Raw genomic sequence first — 25433 nt, 5'->3', positions numbered from 1 at the left:
AGCACATGCGCTGTCTCGAAGAGACATAGTGTCATTGCGGAGGAGCCACCCATGCTAGCAGTCAGTCAATGTTTCTGATGCACGGTAGATGCTGACATGAGAATGACTTTGTTTGCCATTCACTGTCTTGTATCATCCATGGCGTTTGCCTGACCCATTTAGTTCTTTGATGGGGAACATTATCACGTGACAGAAATGTATGTTGGGATTGGATGTTTGGGAACATAATAGCGTACTTGTGACTGGGCCACAGCAGCAGGACTAAACACTGCATGCATGCTAGCACTTGTAGTCTTGCAGCTGTTACCACAGTTTGTTTCTCTTCCAATTTTTTTGGTTCGTCCTCTCTGTTCAATAGTTCTTCTATCCTCAGTCTTGTTGTCTGTCACTTTCTCTTTCAGTTTCTCAAATCTACTCCTAGTTCATGGACTGGCTGCAGCACAAGGACTTTTGGCTCACAAGGCAAAATGGTATTTTTACTTTGGGCGTGTTAAAAGGCCTTGTGTTGCCATCCTGCACAAGTTGTGGCAACTTGACTTGTCGCGGTGAGACCCCCTTCCCGCTTTCTTACAGCTGATGCCATCTTGGGCACTTCGCCATCTGCATGCTTCCAGATCAGTTCTAAATTATCAGAAGCATGTCAACCTCTCACCGAAAAGGTGAGGACTCGGATGTTTTCGATTGGCCCCTTCGCGCCAGATATGTGACTAAGTGTGGGGTGTGTCCCTAAGGCAGTGGTTCCCAAACTTTTGACTCCTGAGGACCCCTATTGAGTCACTACTGGAAGCCGAGCACCCCCAAACAATTTGTACGATATACATTTCAAACATTAAAACAGTAGTTTGAAAAAAGTAAACACACACTTGTGCACACCAAACAAATACTCGAATCACTAAAGATTTAATATTTTATAAAGAAAGAATTGGCAAAATCGAAAACTTTTAATGGGATGGTTAGTGCTGCATCTCAGCGACTAACTTTTCAATTTTTGGTTCTATTTCGCAGTATGAGGCTCCTGCCAGGGCCAGACTGGAAACCCAAAGCAGCCCTGGCAAATATTGTCAGACCAGCCCCAGTACAAAGTGAGTGAGCCTCGACACTGCAAAGCAAACTTTGGGGGGCTCTCCCACCAAGAAAATTTGGGAAAAAATTGTGAATTCTGCAACACATTTGTCATTATATATTGAAATGTATTTGCTTTTAAAGCATAGTAAGGGGATAAAGGCTAAAGTGTGTGTGCATAAGCATTCCACCAGGCTCCTCGTATTTCTTTCCACCAGCTCAACTGCACCCCACTTCTGTGCTGAAATCTGCTGGTTCAGTGATAAAACATGAATTATCTGGCAGGTGCTTATTCAAGAGCTGTGTTCTCGCATTGTTAGAGTTCAAGCAGTAGCTGTCTTGACTCTCCGAAACCTTTCCACTTTATGAGCTCGCCCCTACCACCCTGCCACCATGCCTCTTAGAAGCATTCAGATTATTGCAAGGAAGCTGAAGAACTGGACAGCAAGAGCAGTCTAGAAATGTCTTCCTAGGTCGGGCAGTGGAGGCTGCTCACTCCAGTGGACTGAAACACAACAGTCTCCTCGGCATTCTTGGTCAGATACATTTATTTTTCACATTAACCAACTACAATAACCGTTGTTTGTCATAGTTTTCACAAACCAATATTCATTAGCAAACACTGCCAGAATAATCTGACTGGAAAGGGAGCCCGGGTCTAAAAGTGTTGCATTGCTACGCAAATGATCCTACCACTGATCCTACCTTGCCATCCAGGGTTAAAGTGCTTGTGTTCCTCCTTTCAACATGGTAAAATTGTTATACACTAGATTTGTTTATTTATTTCGCCTATAAATCCCTAGTATATGGTACCAAGTTTACCTTGGGCATATAAATTAGCTGCTACCAGTGGACTGCAGCACTCTTTGTGCCATTCCACAACGCAGCTGCACTGGCACTGTATATACTATAGTATGTCTACAGGTATACCACTGCAGCTTGGCTGTGCAGTTTTAAACTGCAAATTCGACCTATCAAAATAATCCTTTTTGACAGGCCTAAACCTTAAGTATGTCTTAGGGCAGGGTGCATGGTATTTAAAAGATATACATGTAAACATTTAGGGGCTTATTTACAAGCCCATTGCACCACCGGTGCATCACTTTTTTGATGCACCGGCGGCGCAATGTGCCTGCCCATATTCCAAGGCCACATAAGGCCACCCTGCGTGGCTTTTCAATGTGTAAATATGCCCCCCTTTCACGCATTACTTTGCGTGAAAGGGGCATTCCATGGATGTTGCTGTGAGTGTTCCCACGCAACAATCATGGAACCTGACTAATTCCCAGATTTACAAGGTTTCGTAAACCTGGGAATGCATCAGATTCTTACGCCTCGCCAGAGGAGGCGTAAGGGAGGCGCAACAAGGATAAATACCTTTATTTCTCCTCGTTTTTCCTTTTTCTATGGATCCTAATTCTGCAGCACACATGGACAGAGGAAAACACATCTCTTGAATGTTTTTGTGTAGGAATATGTCCTTTCCTGCACAAAAACAATCACCCCACAACACAGACACCATTGCACCATGGTGCAAGGGTGCCTGTGTTGGCGCATAGCAGCCCCTTGGGAGCCAGCACAGGGGAAAAGGACAGGAATGCATTGTATCTTGTAGATACGGTGCATTCCTGCCCTTTTATTGTAAATAAGGCCCTAAATATTTAACATGTCCTTACAGTGACTAGCACCTCAAAGCTATGTGGCAAAGCAGGCTGATCCATAAATAACACAATGGGTATTTAATACTAACACCATGTTGTGGGAACATGACTAGCTAGGAAAATAATTAAACAACTCTTTTTAATAGTTGTTAATACCCAATTCAATAGTGAAGTTAGATTTTTTCAAAAATATCATGGAAAAGTAGGTTCTAGAAATTTACCATTACCTTGCATCAAGTTCCCAATCACAGTGGGCTTCTTTTTAACATTACCGTGTCACAGCCTGTTTGACAGGTCTAATGGGTATACATATAACTTTTGAGGTGCACTTCAAAGGGCAAAAGCAGGATGCCTAAACAGTTAGTGCATATTCCATGTCTGGTTGCTGAAAACTCAGCTTTGTTTTACCAGTCCTCTGCCTCTAAAATGATTGGCGACAGTGGGGCTACCTCACACTGGATTCTGTTGTTAGATGTGAAGGACACTTGGATAAATATAGTACACTTACCACTTACACCCCCAGCACCCTTGTTTAGTGTGGCTGAAGACTTTGACTATCTTGAAAATGCCCAAAGTGGGTAGGGATAGCCCAGGGAACCTTTACGCAATTGGTTATGGTGTTCCACTGGATCAGTTTCAACCACTAGCTTGTGTCAGGCATAAATATGGCATTTCCAGGCACCCAGTTGAGAACACTCAGACCTGTGGAAGATCGGAAGTGGACTGAGCCCTGTTGTCTGCAACCTGTGATGAGCCCTGGAAGACTGGACCTGCACTCTTGTTTGTACCTAGGACAAGGAAGTGGACTCCATGGGACAAAAGGGTGACCTCCTGTACATGCTACAGGGACACCTCAAGCTAAAAGAGCCTTTTTCCTGGAACTGTGCAGTTGACCAGTGGCAACTGGATACAGACTGGACCCTCCTAATGGTCTGACACCCTGTGAGCTTCTAAGTTCCTCGCCTGAGATCCTGGGGAGTTTTAGATGTGTACTCCTGTGGTGGAATAGGACTTAAAGAACTAAAGTCAGAAGGTAAAATCTTTGGCCAAAGCGAACCTGGTTAGTATACCCAACCCAGGCTTAATCGCTGTCAGTGTCAAACTGTGCTTAGGTCCTGTTCCACTGTGACCATTGACTAACATTGGCACTTTGTGATTCTTGGCGCTATTTCTACTTAAACCTTTAAAAACTCATATCTTGCCTTCCTCTCATTGGATTTTTGGTATTTTGGTATCATTTTATATATTAATTTTACTCTATTTTTAAAATTTTAAGGTGGAAAGTTATTGTTCTGCATTTCAACTTTGTTACTGTTTCGGTACTGCATAAATACTTTACAAATTGCCACAAGTTAAGTCTGTTTGCTCTCATGCCATAGCTACTAGGGAATAAGGTCAGGTTATTTAGTGACTTAGAGGGCTCACCCAGACAGGGATTGTGATTATTACTTGAGGTAGGTACTAACGCCACTCAACTAATGACCACATTTCTTACCACGAGGAATGGGAAGAATTGGAGGTGTGGTCTCAAAGATAGTGAAGCAGGATGTGGAGTCAACAACATTCTTCAACAGCCAACAGCTGCTAATAGGTCATACCCGATGTTCAGTTGTATCAACAAGAACACATCCACCAAAAGTAGCAGAGTATGACAAAAATTGATCAAGTTCTGCATAATAAAGACGGATACTTATAGGATGCAACTGTTGAAATGATGTGCAACAATAATTAATGCAATATAAAAAGCAAGGTTTTCAATTTTGTTCGACCTGAAAAGGAATGGTGGAACATAATGGAACTGGGAAGAGAGTTCCATGGTATGCCAACAATATCTTATTACAAAACTTTCGGATCCACTACATGAACCTGAACACTACATCCACTTCAATGCAAGTGTAAATGAATTTATGTGGGGTAAAGAATAATAAATATGTACTTATCTTTATGATATAGTGATAGGTGATGTACTAAATGCAATATTTTTGTAGGAAAACAATACCAAAATCATTTTAATGCCATAAAAGCGATTTCCACACACTATGGGCAAATGCAGAGAAAGTTCAACTTCACTTTCGGAAATTCAAAACATCAAGTCTGCTAGCCGTCCTCACCTGCTCAGCTGTTTCTGGAGTAGATCCAGTCTACGCTCCACATCACATCGCTGGCGCCGGGACACAGGTGGAGGAGGGGCATTGATGGTGGCGTGGGCAGGGATGGTGCATCGTGGTAGCTCCTGGTACTGGCGCCCCCGGTTGTCTCCCCAAAAGCTGAAGATATTGGACACTCCTGAAAAGGCACCTGTGGAAGTAAATATTGATGTTAATGAGTTACACATTTTAACAAACCACAATACTCTTCACAGACGTGATCTGGAAAGTTTATTATTCCAAAACAATCAACAATTAATCTTTCAGCTAAGGAGCAACATTACAGGACTCAATGATGATATCACTTGCACTAATCTAATCTAGATATGATTTCATCAATCTTCACAGTGAAACAATCCAACAAGACATTGCAACAATTGTTACATTCGACCACACGTTTTTAATGGTTGCATCTCTGTATTAAAAACTGAAAATAATATAAAATCAATTCTCAATACACCTATCAGTATGATTTCAGTCGTCAATGCCAATGGTACCACAAAGTGCACCAGCATGATACATGTTTCTGATCACGCAGCCCCATTGGGACTACATTTTCCAGCACCACCTCTAGGGTGCAATGTTTTGAAATCACCTGAAGCGCCAGTCGACCACGTCAGATGCCCAGGTCCTATGTGACGCATTACTTCCTAGCCTTTATGAACCACCAAGGAGCAAGCACGAACTACAGCAGGTAATGTAACAAGTCTTGTTATTACCGTTCGGATGTTGTAAAGTTGTTGGCACTAGGCCCACATACTATGTAAATAAGTGTGACGCAAACACAGGATTGTGTTACTTAGAACTTGCCTCAAGCACGTGCACATGGCATCCCATACTTGCGATCGATGTAAGATACAAATACAGTTTCTTTTCTCCGCATTGTTTTGTTGGACTTTTCACCCGGACGAGAGATTGAGTTTTTAATTGTGATTTTTCCCACTATTTTAATTGAATGATCACATTGTCTCCTTAAATTTGGCAACCTGGAGAGCCTGCAGTGTTTGGCCTCTCTCCCTTGACAGGGTAATTTCGGCAAATTGCATGTGATTCTCCCTAATAATAGACCACACATCTAGTGTCACAAGTGTGGTTGAAAGCAGGTGCATGATGGTAAACTATTGATGGCTACCTTAATATGTGGATGTCCACAATGCACATTAGGCTGCATGGGTGGAATAAACAATTGCAGATCCACGCACATGGGTCTTGATTCATTACATCTGATGAACCTAACAATCATATTACTGCTTTTGGATGCATGATATTCCTGATTGTAGGATCTTTAACCTCATGTGTTTTTTCTTCCAGAACAAGTCGTTAGTAGCAGAACCGTAAGTTTGCGGTTCATCTTTCACTGAATGAGTGCACCTTAGCGAGTGCATTTATCTTTCCACTAGCCCTGAAGAAAGCCTTGCTATTAAGCAATGAAAGGCTGAAACATGTAGACCTAATCACAACCTTACCACGGATGTTTATGACCAATTAAGTCACAGAGAGCATCCCCTTGCTTTGTTTTGAAATGTTTCCTTTTTTCCCACATTAAGCAGTAATCCATATCCGGAATTACTCCTTCTTTGTTGATTGTGTTAATCATAAGGGAACAAGGAGTAGTTCCGTCATACCCTTTCTCTCTTCACGTTTTTTGATATGTGGGATGAGAGCCAGGGCCAGTTGGGCGGAGGGGAGTTCTCTGGTGGGTGCGAGGATTGTGAGGCAGTGGTTGAGGTACGCAGGTCCCGGGTCTTGTAGGACTTTATAGGCAATTGTGAAGAGCCTGAAGGTGATTATTTTGTTGACTGGTAGCCAGTGGAGGTCTATCAGATGGCCGGTAATGTGGCTGTGACCGGGGATGTTGAGGATGAGTCTGGGGGAGGCATTCTGAATGTTCTGAAGTTTCTTGAGGAGTTTCTGGGTGATACCGGTGTAGAGAGCGACGCCATAGTCGATTCTGCTACTGATGAAAATCTTTTGGAGCAGGTGAAGCGTGTGGAAGCAGGATGTTGAGATGGAGTTGATCTAGTGATCGAAATCCAGGATGATGCTGAGGTTCCGTGCATGGTCTAGGGGTGTGGGGGGTTCCAGGGGCTAAAGGCCACAAGTAGTCATTAAAGGTGCAGGGGGTGGAGCCCATGATGAGGATTTCGGTCTCCTCTGAATTGAGCTTGAGGCAGCTGTTCTTCATCTAGGTGCCAACAGCCTTCATCCCGTTGTGAAAGTTGTTTTTGGCGACTGAGGGTTTGTTGGGGGGGGAGAAAATCAGCTGGGTGTCGTAGGCGTAGGAGACCATGTTGAGTCCGTGGTTCCTGACGATGGCTGCGAGCTGGGCCATGTAGATGTTGAAAAGAGTAGGGCTCAGGGAGAAGCCCTGAGGCACTGCGCAGATGGTGTCTTTGGGTTCTGAGATAAACAGAGGTAGTCTGACTCTCTGTGGTCGGCCAGTGAGGAAGGAGCAGATCCATTCCAGGGATTTGTCGTGGATGATGGCAGAGAGAAGGTACCGAAGGAGGCCAAAAGGTCCAGGAGGATGAGGGTTGCGGTCTCGCCATGGTCGATGAGGGGGCAGACATCGTCTGTGGGGAGGGCGGTCTCAGTGCTGTGGTTGCTTGGAAAGCTAGACTGGGAGAGGTCCAGAATGTGTTTTGCTTTGATGAACTCAGAAAATTGGGTGTTGATGGCCTTCTCGATGGCTTTGGCTGGGGAGGGGAGAAGAGAGATGGATCTGAAGTTCTTGAGGTCTGTCGGGTCGACAGAGGGTTTCTTCAGCAAGGGGTTTATCTCTGCATGTTTCCAGTCTTCCTGGAAGGTGGTGGATCGGATGCAGCAGTTGAAGGTGCAGCAGAGTTCGGGGGCAATGATGGTGGCTGCTCTCATGAAAATGTTCCAGACAGATGCTCTTTATGATCTTGAGGGTGTTGCGGAGAGGGGAGCCGGTTGAGCAAGATCTGTTGGGGTCCAGTGTTGACATGTGCAGTTGCTAGCAGGGAAGACATCTGCTTCAAGCAGCCGGTGACAGATGGCCGGACAGTCGCACTGTGAAGCGCATGGCAGATACGCGGTTCACGCATTCAGGTGGCTTACGTTCAGTACTCCTGCTGTCTCCAGGGACGTCACTGCGCCACAGGGGTTGACTTGTGTCCGTATGAGCACTCTCGGGGACTGGCACAAGTTCTACGTCTCTTCATCTTCTGATCTTTTGCCCTTGAGAATCGGTGGTTGTCCGGTCTTTCAGTGTGACAGATCTGGCCACACACTTCTCTCTCTTCCTCTGTTCTTGCTTGTGATGTGGCATCCTGCCACACATTGCACGTGTTCTCTTCACCTTGTGTGAGGTGGCGTCACGCCACGTTTTGTCAGTTCTCTTCACTGGGACCTCCTGCCACCTCCGTAGCGTTCATTGGATTGCACATCTTTTTCCGCCTTGGACCACTCGCAGGTCCGGTCCTGTTCATAGGACTGGATGTCTTCTCACATGGGCGTCAGCCATTTTGTGGATGGCAGTAGAGATAGGTGTACTTTGATGGATCCTGTCTGCAGCCTCTTCCATGCCTTTCTTCTCCTCAACAAGGTGCCCCGTTTGCAACTCAGGATCGTTGTGGGAGATGAGTGTCTCCTTTCTTTTGCATTGGTGTCAGCTTGCCACTAGGGGACCTGTGGCTCTCAAAAATGCCTGTAATGGGCTTGTAATTTGCGATGTGCGACACAGTCATAAGGCAGTGTTGATGACACTCCCTGGATAGTCTCTAGCCTACTGCGGGGCAGTGCTTCTGCAGTTGAGATGTAGACGCTCTCTTTCCTGCATTCAGGCCACGCTAGGCCTTTATTCCTCTCTTGTCTCTGGGGAGAATTTGTGTCACTGGATATGTGTGTGGGGTAGATGGCAAGCAGCTCCTTACTTGACTCACTGTGGGGAGCAGTGTCAGTCTACTTCCTCATGACATCAGCGGCAGCGTCTCTTTTAAGATGCTCTCTTCTGGCTCCTTGTATGCCTGCGTCGACTCTTGCTATGGCGGTTGCTTGCCTCCAGGGGGCATGTGATGCTCTTCTTCCCTTTCACAGGACAGCCAGTCAGTTTCATTTCTGTGACAAGGCAGCTGTGGTGGCGGCCGTTCACCACCAAAGAAGAAGAAAGGGAAACAACTTCAGCTGTGGTCAACTCCGATTGGCCACAACATAACCCCAATTGTTCCTCAGTCAAAGGTGTGGGTAACTCCTCATTCCAGCTGGCTAGGGCCTTTGAATTGCTTAACGTTTGCTCTAAGACAGTTAAAGTGGGTGGAGGAGAAGGATGCCGTTATGCGGTAATACAACAACAAATCGGAGAAGTGGGACCAGGTTTCCCCATTCTGCGATGGTTAGGATACAAAGGTGTCATTTGGATATATATCAGAGAATGTAATCATACCAAGTCTCCCAGCTCTTGACACCTCGCCCCAGTCCGCCACTGCCAGTATCTGGAGGTTATACGCCAGCAGGGCAGAGGGGGCGTATAGCAGCTCCAGCCCTGCTTTTGTGCGAAGTCCGTCCCATACCCATCTCAACGTTTCAGTGGTATCAATTTAATTTTTGGGTCTTTTGAATTTGGCCAATATTGCCACATTCAGACGGGTAGGGGCAGCTCTAATCAGGGTGGCTTTACTTGTCATATATTTCTCTGGGACCCTTTCTGTGCAAGTTATTTAGCTGAGGCTGAGGTGCGGTGCACCAAGTAACCACTAGGTGGCTCTGAACTGCGGCCACTTACACTGGTGCAGTGGCAGCTCCACTCATGTTGTGATGCTGGAGATGTAGGTAACAAGGCTTCCTTCTGTGCTGGTGTGGGGGTTTTGAATCCACGTAACTTACGGAAGGGCGGCTTGTAATTCACATAATGTGCCCCCTATTGGGTCATCTTACTTACAGTCATTTACTGGATGAGGTGTTCAGCATGGAGCTGTCTCTTTAGGTACGAAATGCCACCGCAGGCAGGTAGTCCTTCATTCCCCAACAATATAAGCTCTGGTCATTGCAGATGCAGGGGCCTTGCAGAGCCGACGTGCTGCCTTGACTGCCTCTCCTGCTGGCAGAGCGCTGCAGGCATGTTTGTGGATCCACTTCTTGCGGTGCATGTTGGCGCCTCAAGTGTTGTGGATGCACTGTGCTTACTACAGCACTCCTCCCCTTTCACCGATCTCTCTTCCTCCCAGGGCCGGTCGGTACATCGGAAGGAAGCCGGTCATGCTTACGGACCTCACTGGGGGTTTGCCTGTGCAGCTTCTTTTTCGTTTGGAGGGAATCTCACGCCATGATAAACAGGCGTGGGCAGGCGAGCGCTTCACCTGGTATGGGGTTTAGCAACCTTGTGGCCCTGGCATATCTTTCTGTGCGCGTCCTTCCTCGATGTCGTGACAGTAGCACCGCTTTCTGCTTCGGTTGGTGTCGCGCTGGCAGCAGCAGTGGGGGAGGCTTAGAAATAGGATACACTTCCTCCCATGAGGAACATCAAAGCAGCTGTCAGCAAACATACAGGGTGAGACCCGCTCATCGCCAATGCAAAGTTGTGGGCCCTAGGCTCACATACTATATAAATAAGTGTGACACAGACAGGATCGTGCTACTTAGAAAAGGCGCAGAGCACGTGCACTCGGGCTCTTTTATTGGCATGGTCACCTGACTGGTGACACCTGTGTTGGATGGGTGTCGGGTGAGTGAAAGGGCCAGCCCTCATGGGAGTGGCTGCTCAAAATACTAGACAGTGTCTAGCAGGACATAACAGTTCTCCTAATTTTTTGTCAATTTGTTTTGCCTGTTTTAAAAAAATCAATCATCTTTTCATGCTCCAGAATAGCAAGAGGTTCAGCACTACATCATTTGTGAAGGACATTGTAAAGTACAGTCTTTATGAAATACATTTACCCTATCAATAAACCCTCTGTTTCATCTCAATATCATAAACAAATATACACATACTATACCATCTGTTATTTTGGGAAAGGGGAGGACAAAACATTGTTTATACCGAATCGTTTAATTTATATCTTTATTTTCTTCATTGAGGTTAAAAGCTGAAAGTTTGTGGGAAAAATAAAAAACATTTTAAAATGATGATGCACATCAATATCACAGGTGTGTTTTGCATGTTCACACCAACACTAAAGGTAGAATTATACACCACAGTGTCTTTACAACTTCAGGACATTCTCTATAATATATTTCTCTCCTTATAGTCATATTTTGTTACAGCTGACGATGACAGTTGGCATCTACCACAACTTTTTTGGGTCACCGTATTTATTCCCTTTTTACATATACTTTACACTTATTTCACCCCCAATAATTGGCAGAGTGACAATAAAAAATATCGGTCCTCAAGAATGCCTAGAACCTCTTTGTAAGATCATGTGCTAGGCAGAAACATTTCGATCCCTCACCAATTGGGTTGAAGTTTCACAACTCCCCTCTCAGTTTTCATCTATCCCTGGGGGACACCAGGATAAAGAATCTGCTCAGTCCACCAAGAATTCGTTTTATTTTCCCTAGTGCACTTACACTGTACTCTGCAAACCCCATCCACACTAATAGGCCCCATAGGGACATAAACATAAAAAACACTCCAAGAGCTCCTCCTTTACTGAATGGAGTTGTAGCCCAAACCAGTAATTTCTAGAGCTGGTGTTAGGTAGGACCATATGATGAAGCATGCCACCCAAGGGTCGGTGAGGGTTACCGTCCTGGACAAATTAGCTTATCTGATAGAGACTTCTAGCTGCAGATTCCTTACCTTTGAATTGCCCAGGTGTCAGGCTGGATCCAGAAACCTTTGCTTGAGCAGTACCTGTGTGTGGGGGTCCACCTGACGTCATCGGCGTCGTTAGCCTTGGTTATGATGTCGTAGTCACCTATATAGGTGCCATCCAGGCGCGCAGATGTCAGTTCTTTTGTTTCCACGCCAGTTAATTGCTGATCCGAAGAAGAGCTACTCCTCGGTCTCTTTTTGACATGTTTTTTCGCTTTTTGTCGTGCAGATTTTTTCTGTGTCGAGGTATGTCTTCTAGAAAGACAGGGCTTCAACCATGTGGTGCCTGTCAACATGCCATGTCAGTAACCGATTTGAGCACAATCACAACATGAAGTCGTGCTCAGACTGTCAGGCCATGACTCCGAAGGCCTGCCGTTGGCAAATAATGTTAACATATCATACAGAAAGGTCTATTGGCTGTCTTTCTGACTGTATCTACTATCCTTCTTTTTATTTTTACCCTTGCCTAGCACGGCTCTGCGTTGGGTATTCTCAATGGTTATCTTTCTTCCCTGTCCACTTTCTTGCGGCTGCCGGACCAACCCTCCTTGCTTAAATCTTCAATTGTAAATAGATTCTTAAAAGGGCTTGTACATATGTTTCCACCCACGCCTTTTGTCATGCAGCAGTGGGACCTTAATTTGGTCCTTACATTTCTTATGTTGGTTCCCTTCGAGCCTTCACCTAATTGTCCCCTCCGGCAGTTCACCATCAAGACCACCTTTCTGGTGGCCATAACATCTGCCCAGAGCATGAGTGAATTGCAGGCATTGTCATGCAAGCCTCATTACATGAGGACTTTTGTTGACAAGGTGGTGCTTCACACCTGAGCATCATTTTTACCAAAAGTGGTGACCCCATTCCATCTGGATCAAACAGTTACGCTGCCCACATTTTTTGCTCCCCCGCATCCCTCTAAGGAAGATGATCGTCTCCATTGTATGGACCCAAAAAGAGCATTGTCATCCTACTATGACCGCACAAAAGAGTTCCGGGTGGACAACCAATTCTTTGTGGGTTACATGGGAGCTTAGAAAGGTCAGGCAGTGCAGAAACGGACCATTTCTTGCTGGGTCATTCTCTGCATTAAGATCTGCTATGCCCTAGCTAGGAATCACCCCCCAGAGGGCTTAAAATATCATTCCAGAGGTGTAAGGTTGCAACCACGGCATTGGTTCGGGTGCCCCGGTCCTGGACATCTGTCAGGCAGCAACGTGGGCGTCTTTGACACGTTTGCCAAGCAGTCAGCACACAGTTGCCAGGACGGTCAGGTCCGCAGGGATGGGTATTTCGCCTGTTCAGTCCTGCAGGACTTCTTAGAGTAAGAAATCTGTACTCAGCACACTGCCAGGATGGTATGGCTTGGGTATCTATTCAAAGGTAAGGAAACTGCAGCTTGAAGTCTCTATCAGATGAACAAGTTATTTACCTTCGGTAACGTATTATCTGGTATAGACAATATCAAGCTGCAGATTCCTTAGGAGACCCACCCATGCCTCCCTGCTCCGCGGACTCATTTATCACGGCTAAGGTTATTCCCTTTTTCAGGGCCCTAGTTATAACACACACTCAAGTCAGTCACTTCACGGCTCTGCACTTCTGGTGTGGAAAAGTGAAAAGTACTGATGTGCGAGTGTCTGGGTGGCACCTACATAGGTGACCCCGATGTCATAACTGATGCTGACAACGTCATGCGGAGCCGAATGGAGCCACCCGACGGCGTGCAGAGGTACTGCTCACGCATAAGTTTCCAGATCCACCCTGTCGCCTGGGGAATTCAAAGGTAAGGAATCTGCAGCTAGATATTGTCTCTATCAGATAACGTGTTACCAAAGGTAAGTAACTTGTTCAACAATACAGAGACAACTCCCTTTGAGACTGACATAATATGATAGTATTTTAAAAGACTGTGAGTAGCTTTTTGTGTAATTGGATTGTACTGGGAGTGGTGCATAATTGGTCATTTAACTACTCCCTTTAGACCCAATTTGTGAGCAGCAAAAAGATACCCATGCCACCGCACCAGGAAATAACAGCATGTAGCCATACCACTCACTTCTGAAAGAGAGGACCAAAGAGTAATGAATGATGTTGGTATTTATTAGCAGCTCTACGTTTATAAACAGACTCAGAGCTGGACAGACCACACCGCCATTCAGTTTGAACTGACACATTCCAACCCCCATCAACATAAGTTAGAGCCTAAAAAAAGAGATAGAAACAAGAACCTGGAAGGAAATCAATAGTGCAGAGTTAGGAGATCTACACAAGAAAACGGCTTGCTCATTTCCCTCAATAGTAGAAGATGCCACCTGCGCCTACACTGAGTGGGTAGAAAATGCATGCAATAAATTAGCCCCAGTGAAACGATGGACCCCCAAGCGCTCCCAGCCAAAGAGCAACCTGGTTTTCCGAAGAATTGAGAAAGCAAAAACACGCATGCAAATGCCTTGAGCACGCCTGGAGAAGAGGCTATAAGAACACTGACAAAGAGGCCTATAAGCTAAGCCCTTACCCTCTATAGGAAACTACTACTTAATACAAAAAGGACGTACTTCACTGAGTAAATCGCTCAGGCAAAATCTTCCTCTAAAGAACTCTTTAAAACAATAATAAAATAAACCACCCCAGACACCTCCAAAAATCAGAGCACTCCTGAACTAACTGAGAACATAGCCACCTTCTTTCAGCAAAAGGTGGAAGCAATTTGTTCATAATTTACAACCACACAGACAGTGGGGACAGGGGTTTTAGCAGGGCACATGTCCAGTGAAACCAAGTCAGCATCCACTCTAGACAGATTCTCTGCACTGGAGGAGCAAGACTCTATCAAACTCCTGGCCTCCACTTCATCAGGATCTCCATATGACCCCTGCCCTGTGTCCGTGATCAAACAATTCCCTGAGTGCATTGGTGCGGCACTCGCCCCACTGTTCAATGCCATTTTCGGATCTGGCCAGTTTCCCAAAAGATGGAAGATTGCATACATTCTCCCACTGCTTAAAAAATAAAATCTTTATCCTAAGGACCCTAATAATTACAGACCTAGCTCTAGCCTCCCCCTACTGGCTAAAATGATCGAAAAAGCTATGAACACTCAACTCAGCATGTTCCTCCAATCAAAGAAAATACTAGATCCGATACAATATGGATTCAGAACGGAGCACAGCACAGAGCTGGCCTTGATAAAATCCAGAGAGGAAATAAGAGAAGCTCTGGACCAAGGAGGTAACACGGTATTGATAATGTTGGATCGCTTAGGTCCATCACAATGTTTTGATAGATTGGTTGGCAGAAAGTGGGGTTCAAGGCAGCGCCTGGGACCTCCTGAAATCTTTTCTCACAGAAAGAGTTCAAACGGTGGACCTAGAAAAAGTCCGCTCTAAACCTTTTTCCCTTCCTTGTGGAGTACCACAGGGCTCGTCCCTCAGTCCTACACTTTTTAACGTTTATGTGACACCTTTGGCGGCCCTGATAAGATCTTTTGGGTTCCAACTGATATTTTACGCAGATGACAAGAAAATAGTGTTGTCATTCCGCTATGGGCAAGAGGCTGAAACGGGAGGAAGATTCCATGATTGTATGAAAACAGTAAGGTTGTGGATGTCATCAAATTGCTTGAAACTTAATTCGAGCAAAACTGAGGTCATTATATTTGGCAACAATACTTACTTCTGGACGCCAGACTGGTGACCAGAAGAATTGGGAACCCTCCCTGAACCAAATAAGAAAGCTAAGAATTTGGGGGTCATAGTGGACAACAAACTCACCTTCGGGGACCAGGTAAATGTGGTTGTCTCAGCGAACTTCTCTCTTCTTAGAATTATAAGGAAAATAAAGTTTTTTCTACCGGCATACAGTCTCAGGGCAGTGGTTACGGCACTCATCATGTCACGGTTGGACTACTGCAACAGTATTTATCTGAAGATCCAAAAAAAGTACCTAAACAGACATCAACTCGTGAAAAACGCGGCTGTCAGATTGCCGACTGGGACACCCAAGTTCGTCTCCATTAAGAATTAATTAAAACAGCTACACTGGCTCCCAGTCAAACAACTGACTCAATTTAAAGCCCTTTGCACTGTTTTTAAGACCCTCCAAGGAGTCGGCCTGACTACCTGAAGCATCGTTTTCAATAGTATGTCCCAGAAGGGCCCTTCGCTCCAGGGAACAAAAGTAGTGATCGTACCCCTAGCCAAAAATGCGAATTGGGGTGGCAGGAGTTTTATCACAGGTGCCGCAAGGGCCTGGAACGAGCTTCCATTCCATCTTAGAAATTAAACCGAGCACCTCTCCTTTAGGAAAGGTCTAAAAACCTGGCTCTTCACCAGATAGGTAACATTCACCTCAGCAAACCGATAAGCAGTGTTCAGCGCCAGGACACCCCAGGGTAACCGTTGCACTTAAGAAATCAAATTAGCATAACATAACACATGTTTGTCCATTGTAATGAAAGACCTCTTTTTGCATGATTATTCCCTAGTGTTTAAACTAATGCTGCTGGTTGCACTGCCCTGCTAACCGGGTCCTACAGCATGTGCATGTGCTCTGACCCCAAAATAAGTGGACAATTGGCCCATTCCTGATTGGCATATTTAATTTACCTGTAAGTCCCTAGTATGTGGTACTCTGTCGCTAGTGGACTGCAGCACCAATTGCACTACCACCAAAGTGACAGTGTATGGCATATCTTCAGGCCTGCCCATGCAGCCCGAGTGTGCATTTTAAAAAATGCAAATTCGACTTGGCAAAACAAACCTTTTACCAGACCTAAACCTTCCTTTTCAATACTGGTAAGTCACTCCAAGGTAGGCCCTGTGCACGGTATTTACAAAGCAGGACATGAGCCCTAAAGTTTTACATGTCCAGTCCGTGAAAAGTCATTTTTCACTGTGGCATGGCTGGCTCTCCCATTAAAAATCACTGGGTAACATTATACCACCTTAAAATGCATAGCTTCAGTTTAGGAGTTGCTAGAACCATGGTTTAAGGACTCCAATTAATAGAAATTTAAAATCCAATCTAAATCTGAAGTCGGATTCGAAATGACTACTTTGAAAATGACACTTTCAGATGGTTTGCAATTTTTAGCTTAAAGTCTGCAGTGGCCTTTTCAGAGTTAATCCCCAACTGTCACCCGGCACGCTGCTGAGAGGAGTGAATGGCTCTCAGGCTGCTGAGTGCTGCAGGAGCGGTGAGACGGGTTGGAGGCCTAGGGAGGAGGGCCCACCTCTGCCCTCTCCTGGTCTGCAGAAACCGGCCCCTCGCATTGACATCAGAAGGGTCAGCCTGGAGGCGCTTTTCCCAATGGGGTCGCTGGGCGAGCACTCCGGTGTTGGTGCTGGGCTGGGGGGCCCTGCTGGCAGTTGTGCACAAATAAACCGTGCATTTGGTGTGGACCTCCAGACACCCCCGTGCTGGAAATGCACTGCGTTCTATGGGGACCTGAGGCAGACATTTGGACGTGTCCTTGACTGCACTCCGACTTCAGCCCAGACACTGAGGTAGGCTGCGTGGATGACACCCCCCACCTCCTTTTTAGGTCTCGCCTGACCCAGCGCAAGCGGTTGTCTGGCGAGACTTATTGAGAGGGCTCCACAAAATGCTACAAGGCCAGCCTAGAGCTACAGCGCATGTGCGCAGACAGGCGCGCGCGCCTTACCTCGATTACTTTCACTTTCGCGGCTGCACGGCCTCTTTGATGTTTGATCGTGATCACTTTTGCGGCCGCATGGCCGCTTGACATAGCCAATAGGTCTCGCTTTTGGGACCTTATAAGTATTTAGTTATGCAACTGTTGCATGGCTAAACACTTATAAGGTCCCAAAGGCGAGACCTATTGCTCGTTTCCCATGACCCCAGTGCTGGGAAGGTGCCACCGTTTGAGAGCGCACCGGTAAGCTGGTTCAAAGAGGCCAAGACAGCATTCATTATTGCTTTACCAGCTGCTAGCCTCAGCTGGCCAGCACGAGACTTTGAGAACAAACTCCACTCTTTTTGATGAGCGGAGGGCTGCTGGAACCAGCTGAGCCAGGAGGAGTGCTTTGCGCCAGGGAGTTGATGTGGCCTTGCTCAGGTAATCTTTCCCTGGGAGCAGTATAGGGAAAGGACACTGATACATCTTAAGCATATTCCTGGGAGGCCTAGGTATCCCAGACTCCCCTTAATCTGAGTGGAATACACAGTGTAGCCTTGCTTCTTGATGGACTTTGGCCACTACCTTGTGATGGTGAAACAGAATGGGAGCAGCCCCAGTGACGGGCCACCCTCTTCAGTCCCTACTGAGTTGGTTGACACCCAACGCACATTGTAGCACATGCTCCAGGACCACAGTGAGGAATTCGCTGAGCTCCTCATGGCAGTGCCAAGCCTTGAGGCACCCTTGGAATCAAAGTTGGATGCTCCAGTGATTAACGCCAGTATCCCACATGATGATCACATCAATCTTAAGAATAAGGTAAATGCTCATGAGACATTCTTCTCAAATCTTTGCAACCAGGTATGACCACTGCTCAGTCACAGATTGAGGCCTTGTGGAAAGAAATGGAAATACTGAGATGCAGGGTAGATGATGCAGGAGGCAGCTTGAGACGGAATAACATCCGAGTAGCGAATGTGCAGGAACAGACAGAGCACCCAAGAATGGACTTATACATGGAGCAATGACTGGCAAACATGGTCCTTAGAGGAAAACAGTCAACCTTTTTCTCAGTGAAGCGTGCCCACCTGGTGTCGGGCAGGGCACCTCTGCTGGGTAAACCCTGAGGCCTGTGGTAGCAAGACTCTTTAACTACACATCCATATCCGCTCCCAATCTAATCACCATCATTTTCGTAAACAGTTAAAAACTTTTCTCTTCCCCTGATATGTTATGAATCTGACTCCGTGTTTCCTTAGCGCTGGGATGCCTTCGGGTAACCAGGCGCTTTATAAGTGCTTCCTCATTCACTACCGTGCTAGAAATATTATCCTGCAGATTGCCAGAGTCGAGGCCCCGTGGCAAGTGGAGAATAGTTCCGTCACAATTTACCCTGACTACACGGCAGTGGTGGAAAGGCAATGGGAATCCCTTTACTCAGTAAAACAGAGGTTACACCTCATGGACCTCAAAAATGCTTTATTGTTTCCTGCAAAACTTAAAGCGCTAGATGCAGGCAAAGCACTATTCTTCTCTTCCACAAAGGAGGCATGGAACTGGCTGGAGACCAAGGGAGAGAGTGTTTCCACAGACACTGGAGACACAGACATTGGATGGAAGATGAAGAGAAACAAGAATCGATCCACTTGAAACCTTCGCAGCTGACCATCTAAAGAACAAGCAGCGAAGGAACGGGCACTGGGTGGCACTGAAATTGAGAGTAGGCACACCTGAAATGGACACTGAAAGTTTGGAAATTGATACACTGGAATCACATGATGGTACTTTAAGAGGTTCCAGAGGAACTACACTGTGGCCCGCACATCACCCCGATTACTGCTGACTTCCTGATGTGATGTTCACAGCTGTTTCCTTTTTCCCTTATTACCAGTATAGTGCCTAGGCATTTCCCTGAACTGCAAGTATATGGGTTGATAGAACAGGACAACATGGGAGGGGGTGTATCAAAAAGGATAAGTTGTTGGGGCACTCTCTGGAGTGAAATGACCTTCATTGAACCCCCCCCCCCCCCCCCCCCCCACCCAACATGACTCAGAAGGACTCTAATGGTTGCTGAACTGTTGTATGCTTTGGCTTTACAGGACACAATTGTGTGTCAGCAAGGGAGTGGGAGTTTATGGGATTTGGTTATGCCATGCTTCAATTTATTAGTTGCTGCATGCGAGCATTCCCCTTATGCCTCACCATTAGCTGTGCCAATGGGGCGGATAGCAAATTCCTCATAACAGGACTACTCAGACTTACAGTATACTCGCCTGGAATGTGAGAGGCATGGGCACATACAAAAAAAATACCGGATCCATGCAAAGTTTAAAAGGCACTAGGTACCCTTTGCATGCCTACAAGAAACACATCGTATAGTGGGGGAACTTAGCAGATTGCACCGACGATGGCGCAGGGAGTTCTTGGGAACAAATCATTTTGGGTATGCCAGAGGGGTCCTCATATTGGTGGCACAAGGGGTTCCATATACAGTTCTACATACCTGGATAGATACAAAGGGCAGGTATGTGATATTGGAGGGTATTGTAGACGGTGTCCCATTGTCCCTAGTGGCTGTATACACACCCAACACCAGACAGTCTTCTGTTTTTTTCTGCTGTCACACCAGCCCTTCTACACGGCGCTCTGACAGCAACTGTGTGGTGTGGAGATTACAATTGTGTCCCAGATTTGGTCAAGGACACATCTGCACTTCCGCTGATGTGCGCACAAGCTGGCATTGCCTTCCGTTCCCAATAGGCTTGGATGATGAAGGTGGAGTACATATAGTGCATATCATACTTCACCCCAAGGAGAGGGAATACTCCCACTACCTGGCTGTGCATTAGCTACATACCCATTTAGATATAGTTATAAAACTCATCTGGCCCACAAATTCACACATGCGGAATATTTGGGGTGCACACTATCCAACCATTATCCATTGAATGTTACTCTTACATGGGTGAGATTCCGTCAGAAAATCCCTACGGGTGGTTGGCAATAGTTGCGCTGGCGGATGATGTGTTTTGCACGCAGATAAGTGAGGTGATTTGCCAATATTTCACACAAAATGAGGGAACAGGCTCCAATGAAACAGTGGAATGGGATGCGTTTAAGGTAGTGTTAAGTGGAATGTGCATGAAAAAAACATACTGGAAATAAAAGATGCTGCAGGATGTGGTCTTGGGAATGGAGGGTCAAGTTAGGACCATGGAGGATGTATACCAACAGAGGAACAGAATTGGTCCAGCTGAGGAAAGAGTGCAGGACGGCCTTGCATAGATTATCAAGTTTAGATTACAGGGAATATCTGAAATGGCAGCATAAACTGGGTGACAAGAGTGGCAGTCTAATGGCTTGGGTGCTGAGAGCGGAGGCCATTTGGTCTAGAACAGGCATGATAGTAAACTCCCAGCAGGAAATAATGGGGTTTTTGAAACTCATTACAGGGAGTTGTATAACAACACCATGGGAACAACACAGGTGACTGCTCTGACATATTTAGAACAGATTCACATCCCTATCATCGACCTCTTGCAAAAGCAAGAATTGGAGACTGCCTTAACACAGGAATATATTAAATTAACGATCATGCAGATTGCAAGGGGAATAGCTCCAGGAACCAATGGGTTCCCGATAGAGTTTTATGCTACTTCTCAAGCTACATTAGCACCTCAGTTGCTGAAAGTGTTCAAGATGGCTGCAAAGAAGGGTGTCCCCTCTGACTCTATGAGAGAGGGCTTGAATGAGGTACTCACGAAATTGGGACGAGACCCCCTGCGGGTAACATCATATCGCCCATTTTCCTTACTACATTTAGATTACAAGGTGCTGGGCGAGGTGCTTGCCAACCAGCTGTCGTCAGTAGTCAGTAGTACACCCAGACAGAATGGATTTATCCCAGGACATAGCACCTTTCTCAATTTACATAGATCGTTCCTAGACATGGACTGGGCGCGATGTACGGAGAAGCAGTGCTGGATTGCCTGCCTAGACCTCAAGAAGGCGTTTGATACCCTAGGGTGTCCATATCTCATGGTGTTGCTGTGAAGGCTGGGCTTGAGGCCGAATTTTCTAAGATGAGTCACATTATTCTATGCAGAATCAGTGGCACAGGTTTGTACGGGAGGGGCAATATTGGACTGGTTTCCAATCAACAGAGGTACTAGGCAGGGATGATCCCTATCCCCTATTGCACTGGCCCTGAAGACATTAGCATTCTTTCTATGCATGCAGGCCCCACTGTGGGGGATTTAAATACGAGGAACCCAGCACATTGTGTCATTATATGCTGACTTCACATTAATCTATTTTAGGGCTGACCCGAAGCTACTACCAAGAGTAATGTCACTGCTTGACGAGTTTGGGGTGTTGTCAGGCTTAAGATCAACAGGGACAAATCATGCTTATTCCCATTTTCCTCCTAGAGTGGGGCTACCATGGGGGCTTAGAGACTTTTCAATACTTGGAAGTCCAACTTTGCCAGGCCGATTCTGCTTTAATAGATGGCATCGTGGGCTGGGCGTTGAACTTGATTCACCACTTGCTTCCTTTTTGTATTCGGTTGCCACTGTCCCTGGTGGGAAGTGACTCTATTTCAAAAATGTTAATACTCCTTAGACTTCATTATTGCTTCACGGCCCTCCCACTGGTTCTAAGGATGTATTTCTTTAGAGACCTGCAATAGATACTTGCAGCGCTAAGATGGGGTGATGGTAGGCACCAAGTGGCACTTGATAAAGCTATACGCTCCAGTGGAAGAAGGCGGCCTAGGGGCCCCTAGATATGAGAATACTAATAGAACTAACAATGGGACCTTCTAATTAACAGCACCTGATTCTAATGTCACCCTTTAAAGTGTTTCCCCCAATAAAGTGTTATCACACATGGATTAAGGGGATGTGTGCATTCTGAATAGCACCCACTGTTACAATGCTAGTTCCCTGGGGAACTTAATCAAACGAATAAAAAAAAAGCTAAGATGCACCACACATTTGTAAAAGACAATCCAATAGTAACAGTATATGTAAGTCAAATCCAATTCAAAAAGACAGATAAGTGTTCCTCGATTTTAGTCTTTTTATTCCAAGTTCAATGGACAATACAGTGCGATACAGCCGACGCGTTTCATCCTGAACCAGGACTTCTTCAGGGCAAGTTGTAAAAAAGATCGCTCCTATATGTTGTAATCATTATTCATACGATGGGGAAAAAGGTCTTCTATGTAGTTTCTTTTCGTCCGTACAGAGTTGTCTTCTCTATGTATGGAATGTCCAGGACCTTGAATTTTTCAAAGATATTATTAGCAGGATGTATTCCACTCATATATTCGAGAAAAGAAATGATCAAATCGCAATATGCTAGTCGCGACCGATAACAAAAAAAGTCTGCTCCAAAATGACAGGTCCTTCGATCCGGTAACCCCTAGATATGAGCTATATTATGCTGCAGCGCAATGGACGATGCATTGGCTGGGCCAGACACGAACTCCAGAACGAAGAGAGATGCTTGAGGACCTGGGGGTAGGATCCCTCCTACACTGGCTTCTGGGCTCTGATTCACTCAGCGACTCGGGTAACCTACTCTTACGGGTGGCTGCGTGGTGTTGGAGACACTTCCTTCATGAGTGTAAAAAGATAACTCCGTATGCTTCAAGTCTCCCTATATGAGTGATTCCGCAGTGCGCCTCCATTTGTACAATGTACCAGACAGGGGACTGGGCGGAGGCAGGGTTCAAGTCTGCACGGATTTGGTGACGGACGGTAAACTGAAAACCTTTGACGACCTGACGACCATTAATGGTTTGGGCCCAGGACACTTCCTACTATATTCTGCCCAGAAATGGGTGATGTTGATCCCATGGGGATGGGATCAGAACATGCCCTCCACATCAGCACCGCTAGAGACGATATTGACTAATAGTGGATGGACAAAGGCCATAACATGCATTTATGGGGCCCTGCGCTGTCATTACACCAAGAGGATTTCGAGACTGCAAGACTGGTGGGGCAGACAAGACATGGGCTTGTTATTTACACTCCAAGAAAAAGGTTTCAAGTAATGTGATGTTTAGGTTTATTTAATGTTTTCCACTATACCTATCTGACCACTGAGAGAATAGTGAAGATGTACCTGGGGGCACAGACTTCATGCCTCCACTCTGGGGCTGATACTGCAGACTTTACGCACATGGTTTGGTCCAGTTCATTCATATCTCAGTTTTGGTCCCGGGGTGCAATACATTATGGAGGTGAAAGTATCCTCCCTTTAGACCCACCTCAGTCCTTGCTGGATGTGAGGCCTGTTAAAAAGGCACAAGGACTTGAGCTCTTCCACAGCATGGCCTTGAAACTGACGAAAGGATGAGCTGGAAATCTGAGGCTGCACCACAGCTCCATCACTGGCACCGACCTGGTTAGATGGGTAGAGCGGAGCAGGCAGTGTGCACCACCAGAGTTGGAGCAGACTGCCTTAGCCTATGGGACAATTGCTAAGGCAAACTGCACTCAAAGACTGATGGCTGCCCACCATGAGCAGAGCGGGGGCTGTTTTGTATGTAACTCGCGCCCTGTGACGTAGGGAGAAGATGCTGTGTGGAGACATATTGAGAAGGGCAACGGGTGGGCATGATTATTGATGGGGACCCACTGGGCGGAAAGGCCTAATGCTTGTTATCAGTGGGGGCTGCGTCCCACTAGAACAGATAGGAGGGCCGTATTTGGGAGGGGGCTCGGGGAGGCCTGCTGCATGGCTTAAGTTAAGTGGTTGATGTTAGAGGAGTTTGCAGTTTTTGTGTTTGTTTCTAGCAAGCGGTACAAATGCACACATCCTTTGTCCTGGCCAGGGCCACTCTTTGGAGGGGCTGCAGACGAGAACACGCTGGTGTGGGGGGGGGGGGGGGGGGCTCCCTGTAAGCTCCTTTCGCTTTCTGAATATGATACCATCATTAGATATGCACCTGTAACTGTGGTTGATTGCCGATGTGTTGTAATAAAAATGTGAACAATGGGATTTAAAATAAACAACAATCTTTCTCTCCTAATGCCCTCCCCCACAGCACCCGCGTGGCAGCCGCGCGCCTCTCACCTGACAGAGGGTTGCATACGTCATTGCTCCTCGGGTCTCCATCGGCCTCTCCCAAGTCCGGGATTATGTAGTCCGTGTTGTTCGGCATTGCCCGGGACGGAGACAGCTCCACAGCGCTGGACACCGGGGGCGGCTGCTCGTCGTCGCTGGACTGGAAGCTGGTGGCAGAGCTGCTCCGATGCTCCTCTGCCCACTCCGGCTTCCCTGCCCCTGGCGGGAGGGTGTTGCGGCCCACCCTGCCGGACGTCTGGCCCTTCTTGGCCGCTCCAGCGCTGTCGGCATCTGTGAAACCAAGAGCAACGCGAGGCTGGTTGGAAGGGGCGATCAATGCATGAAAAAAGAGCATGGCAGGTGGGCAACTGACAAGGACCCGTTAAAAAACAGTAACCAAGGCCACCAGGCAGCAAGAGACGCTTTACACGCCAGTGACAATGTGGAGGGATTTAAATGGAGATAAAGATTGCCCTGTCTTCGAAATCAGGAACAGGCTAAACTAGAGGGCGGACATACTATTAAAAAAAATATATAAAAATATGTTGTGAAAAATAAATATTATGCTACTATGGCGATTTTCACATTCTTCAAATTGGCTCCAAATAAAAATGCATTTATACAAACAATCGTGGGATTACTTTTTTAAACTTGTTTTTTAAGGTTTCAGGATAATATAGTAAACCTATACACCTTATTGCCAATCTCTAGATACACGGGTCAATTCGTATACATTATGACTTACATTTTGGTGTCAGTTACAAAAATGGGACCCACTGGTCCATAAGCTATGCTCACTATAGAACACTTGAGAATCCTTTCCCACCTTTTCTAGGTTCGGCTAGATACTCAAAGCAGTGCTCACTGGACTCCCCGACAGACATCTTCTCCCCATAGCAGGATGATGATGAATCGGTTTTCCCGGCGCTCCTTCCACGGGCCCGATATGTTGACACATTTCTGGGGACATCGCTGTGCTTGGTGGATTGACTCCTCTGCCTGCACACACCACCAGTCCATGTGCTGGGACCACTGCACCCACAAAGGGCTTCTTCCACACCACC

The 25433-nt window shown here is 46.3% G+C and overlaps 1 protein-coding gene across 1 annotated transcript in view; it reads right to left on the bottom strand.

Moving 5' to 3' along the window:
* KCNH2 (potassium voltage-gated channel subfamily H member 2) overlaps positions 1–25433 on the bottom strand; it is a 1592201-nt gene that overhangs the window by 8839 nt on the left and 1557929 nt on the right. The window contains exons 12-13 of the mRNA XM_085628486.1: positions 24379–24660; positions 4835–5021 (exon numbers count right to left, since the gene is read on the bottom strand). Coding sequence (XP_085484612.1) covers positions 4835–5021; positions 24379–24660 — 469 coding nt within the window. The remainder of the gene's footprint in view (positions 1–4834; positions 5022–24378; positions 24661–25433) is intronic.

This window comes from Triturus cristatus, chromosome 10 (assembly GCF_964204655.1).
Source record: "Triturus cristatus chromosome 10, aTriCri1.1, whole genome shotgun sequence".
Taxonomy (NCBI): Eukaryota; Metazoa; Chordata; class Amphibia; order Caudata; family Salamandridae; genus Triturus; species Triturus cristatus.
The sequence above is the reverse complement of the archived record's forward strand: the minus strand, read 5'-3'. Positions and strand labels throughout refer to the sequence as shown.